Below are 8,731 nucleotides of genomic sequence, written 5' to 3' on the forward strand. Positions count from 1 at the left end.
GAAATAGTGCGAACACAGGGTAAGAAAACCTCCATTCATGATCCAACCATTAAAAGGTGTCAGTAGACAGTTTACCCAAAGCAGTTACGTTACAAAATATGACGGGGTTGAACTTCAGACTGTTGGTTTAATACAGAAAATAGTATTGGCTCAAAAATAAACACAACATTACGACTGCAAGAGACTAATCACAACTTGCGCATGCGTATTTTAATCACAACCATCCGTGGTTTAGCTTCATACGTCGTGTTGGTTATATGCCTCAGCAAAAGGGTAAAAGGTTTTCTCTGCCGCGTCGTTTGGTGTGTAGTATTTCTCCTTGTTGTTTAACCATACAGGTTTCCAGCTTTATTTGTCAGGTAAATATTAATTTTGGAGGTGTCTGGGTTTTTAAGTAGTGGATTTAAAGTATTTAAATGGTACTGGTGGAGCTTTTGAGTGGATTAAACTGTAGTGTCAGTTCAATGGTTTTCGGTGTCATTGTTAACTTTTAGCGCAATTGAATTGCTTGCTCAATCATTACACATGTATTATTCTGTGCAATCATTCCGCGCAATGACTTGATTGCGCAGCGCGATTGTCAAAAATGAGCACTAAATTTATAGAACGAGTCGTCGGCGTCGATCGTTGACTTGATTATGATTGATTGATTGACAATGATTCTGTTTACTTTTTAAAAACAATTTTTCTTTCAGTTTGGTATGCAGGGGCGTCAATCCGTCTTGAAGTGTGGGGGGGGGGGGACATAACATTTGTGTATGGGAAAATACTGTCAAAGAGTAAACACGCGAGTGTAGAACCTTTACGGCATGGGTCCAGGCCCAATGAAGGGCCCGGGAAAATTTTGCATTCTAGATGCTCTGTGGTGCAATCTCTCAGGCCAATAAGGGGCATACAGAACGGAACAGAACATCTGTAAAATGTGAGCAGCAGTAGAAACTTTTGGGTTGACAGCCACTTCAAGTGCGGATCTATGATTCAAGTTTTTGGGGAAAATACTGTCAAAGAGTGAGCACGCGAGTGTAGAACCTTTACGGCATGGGTCCGGGCCCGCTGAAGGGCCCGGGAAAATTTTGCATTCTAGATGCTCTATGGTGCAATCTTAGGCCAATAAGAGGCATACAGAACGGAACAGAACATCTGTAAAATGTGAGCAGCAGTAGAAACTTTTGGGTTGAAAGCATCTTCAAGTGCGGATCTATGATTCAAGTTTTAGGGGAAAATACTGTCAAAGAGTGAGCACGCGAGTGTAGAACCTTTACGGCATGGGTCCGGGCCCGCTCAAGGCCCCGGGAAAATTTTGCATTCTAGATGCTCTGTGGTGCAACCTTATTAGGGCAATAAGAGGCATACAGAACGGAACAGAACATCTGTAAAAATGTGAGCAGCAGTAGAACCTTTTGGGTTGACAGCATCTTCAAGTGCGGCTCTATGAACCAAGTTTTTGGGGAAAATACTGTCAAATAGTGAGCACATAAGTGTAGAACCTTTACGGCATGGGTCTGGGCCCGCTCAAGGGCCGGGGAAAATTTTGTATTTTTAGATGCTCTGTGGTGCAATCTTTAGAGCATGCGTGTGAGAAGCCTTTACGGCTCGGGGTGCGGGCCCGGTTAAGGGCCCGGGAAAATGTTGCATTTTAGTTGCTCTGTGATGCAATTTAGTGACAATTTAGAGAGGGGATATTGTGTCATCCTTTGCCCACAGAATTAATGCCCATATAGGGACACAGGGTTTCGTCTTACACAGGGCAAAACTTGGGCTTCATGATAAAGGTGGTCAAAAAGGTGGGGGGGGGGGACATTTGATATTGTGTCCCCCACCCTCTAAAAGGTGGGGGGGACATGTCCCCCTGTCCCCCCCCCCCCCTGATTGACGCCCATGTTGGTATGCATGCTACTCAACTGAATTCAAGGATAACTTTCCGTATGGTGCCACCACTTTTTCACTCATTTTTAGAAAAAGGGATATCTCATTGAAGTAAATTAGTTACTATATAATATAATATATTATTTCATATCGAATGAAAAAGTGGTGGCGCCATACGGAAACTTTCCCGAATTCAATTAAATTCAATTAGGTCTATTTTTAACATCTCACAAATTACACGACAGAAGTCAGAAGAAGAAGTTAAAAAATAAAAAGACTAAAAAAAACATGCTAAATTGACCTGTTTTCCTTTTGTTATTCTGTCATCTGTAGTTTTTTTATAGTAATATTATTTGGAAAGATTTCCATCGGTTTTCCTTTTACATCGTCGGATAACACGGTCAGCCATTTATGGGAGTCAAATTTTTGACTCCCTTAAATGCCCGACCGTGTTAGTTCGCAAAGTAACAGGAAAACCACGCAATTTTGAGGCAAATTTGTGTGGATCATTGTATTCTACTTTTAAAACATCTTTCTAACCATATTCATTTTATAACAAACTGTTACAAACGCTTTTTATAGACCAACTCGTCCGATCCAAGGCAACGTGTTCCTTTAAGTCGGTCTCGAAGTCTTGACACACGGTCATAAAAAATACACAGTTTATAGGCCTCAGCGCTGACTGTTAACCAAGTTTTATGAATACACGTCAAGATTTCCGACTATAAACCGGCCGTTAGAATTACTATCGCCTACATTGCCTTACATCATTGCTATCACTTGGTACCGCACCTCACATAAGCAGCTATCCTTGGCGTTTACATCCTGACTGAAGAACTATGTCAAGTACCTAAGTAGAAGTAGAAGTTGATTATGTACAAAAATTGATAATGTTTTAACATTATTTTGACCTTTACTTCTTTTTTTGTTACAATTTGTAGCTAACATTTGACACAACGTGGCCCTTGCCATGGCTTCAACAGCTCATTCAGAGCTTGCTGCTGCTCATCGTAAAGCTCTACTGGTGTCTGTTGGTGTAGTGTGTATGGAAACAGGATTCGACAGCGCTAAAGAGTCATGTCTCGAAACATTAACAGAAATGCTACAGAGCTGTAAGTATAGCTTCTTAATTAAAGGCCCTGTCACACAGGCCTGAACATAGAGCATGCTGCCCGATGACCTCAGACCCGGCCTGGCCGTACGGGGCTGAATCATGCTCTGTATGTGCATGTAGGTAGGGCTAGTCCATGGAGAGCCTTGAATGTCAGAAGGTTGATCTTGTTTTTTTAATTCTATTTTATCTCTATTTTATCTTTATTTATCTGCAGACATAAGTGAAATAGGCCGTAGTGCCAGAACTTACTGTGAGCTCGCTGGTCGTACACTCCCCATGGTGGCTGATGTAGGAATTGCTTTATCAGGGATGGGGTCAAATGTCAAAGGGTTGAATCCGTATGTACGTCGGCGAAGGAGGCTTCCGACTTTACATCGTAAGTTTAAATTCCTTTTTTTTTTAAACTGCCTTCAGAATCAGACTAGGGGTGGAGTTCACAAAGAGTTATGACTAGCCTTGTCTTGAGTTAGGACAAGTTATGCGTCCAAACTTAGGACTAGCCATACGTTTTTAATATCTCCTAGGACTAATCATAAAATAACAAGGACTAGTCCTACATGTTACTCTTTGTGAAATCGGCCGCAGAATAGTTGATTACTCTAGGTCGCGTACAGTCTACAATGTATGTCCAGTATTTTATTTCACTCAGTTCAATGCTAGACGTGGTCGAGTGGATAGGAGCACCAGACTCAAGCTCTGACCACCAGTGTTTCCGATCAGCACAGTGTGGATGTGTTCCGGACACGCACTCATTCATTATTGCTGCATCCTTCGGATAAAGCCATTGGTCCTGTGTGCTGTGAAGGGATGGGATTTTCCCTTTTTTAACGGAATTCCGAAGAAAAAAAACAATTCCGTTTTTTGTACCCCCCCCCCCCCCCAAACCACAAGTTTTGAGCTGTCAGAACAGCCTATTACATCCCTGCTCGTGTCATGCAAAAAAAAAAAAAACAGGCACTTACATGTATTAACAGGTGGGGTTTTGCCCGGTGTTCCTGGTCTGATCGACAGCATTTTGTGCCACAGCACCTTGTAACCACTAATTACATGGTGCTTGAAAGTAATACTAGGCTTACTACATGTAGGTCTCATACTTCAAAACCAAGCTCCCATAATGCACGGTATGTCATTCCTTTTATTAAAAAATCATGAGTGCTTTGATACACCCGTAGGGTGTGATAAAGCGCTTCAGAAGAAGTCAGTATTTTTAGTTCTCTCTAAAAAACTTAAGTTTGATTGTTTAGGTATGCCACCATCTCTCTGTTCAAATGATGCACTCACCATAGTAATATTGTGTATGATCCTGATCCATTCAATGATAGCTTATTCTGTAACTTTTCTTTACAGAGGACCGTTGTAAACAATCCGTCCAATGCAAAGCCCTTCAAGCCGGTGAGAAAAAGTCACATCCTTCCTACATTCCAGATCATCTACCAGAGTTTCCTGATCCTCACTCATACATCAGAACATCGGTAAGATAAATTCTCACTAAGCTAGGTAAACAGCCTTTCCCATGAACTCTGTAAACTGAACATCACAATTTTTGAGAAAGAAGTAATATTTCAGTAAAATATTTGAATTGATTTTGAGACGACACACAACTTTGTGTTACAAGGGTGTTTTTTCTTCCATTATTATCTCGCACCTTCGATGACCAATTGAGCTCAAATTTTCACAGGTTTGTTATTTTATGCATATGAGAAGACTGGTCTTTGTCAATTACCAAATGTGTCCAGTGTCTTTAAGACACATGTGGTCACTCTTTCTCTTTGTAGTGGGTATTTGTAGTGGTGCTTCTGTTCAGCAGATTGTTGGTTCGAATCTCGGTCGTGACATTTGTGTTCTTAAGCAAGACACTTAATCATGAGCTTCTCTGAACCCAGGGGTAAATTATTACTATTGGCTTATTAAACAACATTCAAACTTGGCAGCCAGAGGCTAAATTGGTACCTTCATGTATGAGGGCAGAGATGGTTCTTGTGATTGATTGGGTGAGTGCACTACATATTTGGCAGCACAGGCTGTATACTCCCCAGGGAGCTGAGATGGTTTAAGGAATACAGCCTAATGGGGGTTATAATATGGAAGCGCTTTGAGACGCCCTTCGGTTTATAAAGCGCTATATAAAAACCGACTACTATTATTATTATTACTTCATTATTATTATCTTACATATGTACATTGTATCATCTTCTTTACAGACAGTAAGACAGCAAGAAAACGACTACAAGATAATCCGCGAGAAAGCTGCATCCCAGAAACGAGATGTAGAGAGAGCTCTGACAAGGTTCATAGCCAAGACTGGAGATACACAAACCCTATTCCCGGGAGACAGTAATGTATTCCCATGTAAGTAAACATAACAAAAATTCTGTATAAATCTTCCAGTAAACTCAAATCCATGAGATAATTTAAGGAATGATTTAAGGCCCAGTGACCAGGGGTAATAACGTTAGAAGCGCTTTGAGTTCTTGGGTGTGAAAAGTGCTATGGCTATTATTAAGATTTAGGGACACAGTGTTTTAGATCAGGTTCGCTTGTAGTGACATGTAACTTAGGATTGATCGTAGGACTTAATTTCCGTATCAAAAGACGTACGTGTATAGGACGCATTGAAGCTTTCTAATTTAGGACGAGTTACTCGTCTCTTAGCGTTTCGTTAATTTGGCTGCTGATGTGTTAATATGTCACCCCACTGTTTTTATCATACAAACAAAGACACATGTAGCTCTGGCATGTCTGGTGTCTGTCGGTGGCATACAGAACAGGTTTATCAGACTTCAGTGTCGGTGAAGTTTGTGTGTCTTCCAGAATTATTGATTAACAAAGAGATTTTTGGTTCGAATCCCACCTGAGTAATATGCCTGTGACATTTGTTCACAGGGCTCAGAGGAAAGAACTGTGTATGACCCATTTCATCTGACGTCATCATCAGAAAAATGTTAAATGCACCATACTGGTGGGCAATTTCACTGTGCGTTTTCATATATAACTCTATGCCGTGTGTTATGCAGTAAAGTGTGCATTTTAGGCGACGCGGCGTTAATACACGTAAACCTAACTGCCCACCAACATGGTGAGCGTGGCATCGGTCGTCGCGTGTGACGTGTGTGCAAGGGGTCAATACAGTGCTAACACACATCAGTGTATGTATGAGTAAAACCAAAACAAGTATTTCTTTATCCCGATGAAAATTTCTATTTTTTTAATCATCTGTATACTCCCAAGGGAGCTGAGATGGTTTACATGGTTTAAAGGAACACGTTGCCTTGGATCGGTCGAGTTGGTCTTTGAAAACGTTTGTAACCGTTTTTTATAAAATGCATATGGGTAGAAAGATGTTGTAAAAGTAGAATACAATGATCCACACAAACATGCCTCGAAATTGTGTGGTTTTCCTTTTACCTCGTCGACTAACACGTCGGCCATTTATGGGGGTCAAAATTTTGACTCCCATAAATGGCCGACTGTGTTATTTCGCACAAGTAGAAGGAAAACCACGCAATTTCGAGGCAAACTTGTGTGGATCATTGTATTCTACTTTTGCAACATCTTTCCAACCATCTGCATTATTTAAAAAACGGTTACAAAAGCTTTTGTTTTTACCAACTCGTCCGATCCACGGCAACGTGTTCCTTTAAGGAATGATTTAAGGACCAGTGTGACCAGGGGTAATAATATTGGATGCGCTTTGAAAGGGATATCGAAACCGACTATTATTTAATTGTTATTAGACTTTACACTGGTATCAAAATATACAAATCGATACATAAAGATATTAAGAAGCAAAATAGCAACAAAAAATACAAAGCCAGTGAGTGGCGAGGAGGAACAGGTGACCAGCACCTCTACAAAGTCGTCCTGCAACAAAGAATGTCCCCTATGATTTTTTTATTATTATCTTGATATTTTGTTTCAGTGATTGCGTGTACCCCGTCACCTCTTCCATACGTTGACGCACTCATGCCACCAGAACATGAAATATGTGACGATGAAGATACTGAAGACACGGATATTGAAGACTCCAAACCCTCAGATGACAACGAGCAGAGTAAAGTGGAGGATGGTGAAACGCCGACGCCCAAATCACCGGGAAGCTCGAGGATGCGAGTGGAGAGAATGAAGATTGAGAACCTAATGGCTGATAATCCTTTCTTGAGAAAAGTTAAGAAGCCGAGAGTGAAAGTTAAAAAGAAGTGAATTTTCTGTACTGTAGTTGGTGTTTTTAGTGTACATGTACATATGTACTATGTACTTTTAAAGGATTGGGGTACTTTTTGTTACACAAAACACAATTTCCACAAATTAACATTGAACTAACTTGGTATGAAGATAATGAGATAGAAAGCTTCCCTTAAAATATTAATAATACTTTAAGGGAAGCTTTCGACCATCATTATCTTCAAACTGTGTGGGTTTGATGTTAATCTGTGGACCGTGTGTTTTGTCCAACAAAAAATACCCAGACCCTTTAAAGCCATTGGACCCTTTTGTTTCAGAAAAAACAATAAAAGTTCACAGATTTACAAATAACTTACAGGGTTTACAGAAGGCAATGGTGAAAGACTTCTTTTGAAATATTATTCCATGAAATGCTTTACTTTTTGAGAAAACAGCAAAACAATATAAATTCTCGTTAACGAGATTTACGGATTTATTTTAAACACATGTCATGACACCGCGAAACGCGCTGAAACAAGGGTGGGTTTTTCCGTTGTTTTCTCCCGACTCCGATGACCGATTGAGCCTAAATTTTCACCGGTTTGTTATTTGATATAGAAGTTGTGGTACACAAAGTGTAGGCCTTGGACAACACTGTTTACCGAAAGGGTCCAATGGCTTTAATCTAGCAAACCTTAAAGCCATTATACACTTTCGGTAAACAGTATTGTCCAAGTCCCACACTTTGTGTATCACAACTTATATATAAAACAACAAACCTGGGAAAATTTAGGCTCAATCGGTCATCGGAGTCGGGAGAAACAAACGGGAAAACCCACTCTTGTTTCCGCGCATTTCGCCGTGTCATGACATGTGTTTAAAATAAATCCGTAATTCTCGCTAACGAGAATTTATATATTTTTTTACCGTTTTCTCAAAAAGTAAAGCATTTCATGGAATAATATTTCAAGGGAAGTCTTTCACCATTACCTTCTGTAAACCCTGTAAATTATTTGTAAATCTGTGAATTTTTTTTGTTTTTTTGGTACCGAAAGGGTCCAATGGCTTTAAAGGCAGTGGACACTATTGGTAATTGTCAAAGACTAGCCTTCACAGTTGGTGTATCTCAACATATGCATAAAATAACAAACCTGTGAAAACTTCAGCTCAATCGGTCGGCACTGACTGGCACTAAGGATACCCTTTCCAAAAGCTCCTTGGAACCCCAGAGGTTACAAGAAGATGAAGTTTGTAACCGTTTGTTTTAAAATGCATATTGGTTAGAAAGATATTGTAAAAGTAGAATACAATGATCTACACAAATATGGCTCGAAATTGCGTGGTTTTCATTTTACCTCGTCGACTAACACGGTCGGCCATTTATGGGAGCAAAAATTTTGACTCCCATAAATGGTCGACCGTGATAGTTCGCGACGTAAAAGGAAAACCTTGCAGTTTTGAGTGATACTTGTGTGGATCATTATATTCTACTTTTAAAACATCTTTCTAACCAGATGCAGTTCATAGCAAACGGTTTCAAACGCTTTAAATAGACCAACTCGTCCGATCCAAGGCAACGTGTTCCTTTAA

General features: G+C 40.2%; 1 protein-coding gene across 1 annotated transcript; it reads left to right on the forward strand.

Annotated features, from left to right (window-relative positions):
* The first annotated feature begins 228 nt into the window (after window positions 1-228).
* LOC139943233 (transcription initiation factor TFIID subunit 8-like) lies at window positions 229-7,525 on the forward strand. Its single transcript, XM_071940060.1, has 6 exons — window positions 229-359; window positions 2,808-2,978; window positions 3,195-3,356; window positions 4,328-4,452; window positions 5,182-5,329; window positions 6,900-7,525. The coding sequence occupies exons 2-6, from the start codon at window positions 2,837-2,839 to the stop codon at window positions 7,178-7,180; spliced, it is 858 nt and encodes a 285-aa protein (XP_071796161.1). The 5' UTR covers window positions 229-359; window positions 2,808-2,836; the 3' UTR covers window positions 7,181-7,525.
* The last annotated feature ends 1,206 nt before the right edge of the window (window positions 7,526-8,731 follow it).

This window comes from Asterias amurensis, chromosome 10 (genome assembly GCF_032118995.1).
Source record: "Asterias amurensis chromosome 10, ASM3211899v1".
Lineage (NCBI taxonomy): Eukaryota > Metazoa > Echinodermata > Asteroidea > Forcipulatida > Asteriidae > Asterias > Asterias amurensis.

Bases quoted from the DNA above. Each gene is read 5' to 3' on its own strand.
- LOC139943233 (XM_071940060.1), top strand. From the start codon at position 2,837: ATGGCTTCAACAGCTCATTCAGAGCTTGCTGCTGCTCATCGTAAAGCT. The intron at 3,357-4,327 runs GTAAGTTTAAAT...TTTTCTTTACAG, and splicing joins GAGGCTTCCGACTTTACATC to AGGACCGTTGTAAACAATCC. The intron at 5,330-6,899 runs GTAAGTAAACAT...ATTTTGTTTCAG, and splicing joins AGACAGTAATGTATTCCCAT to TGATTGCGTGTACCCCGTCA.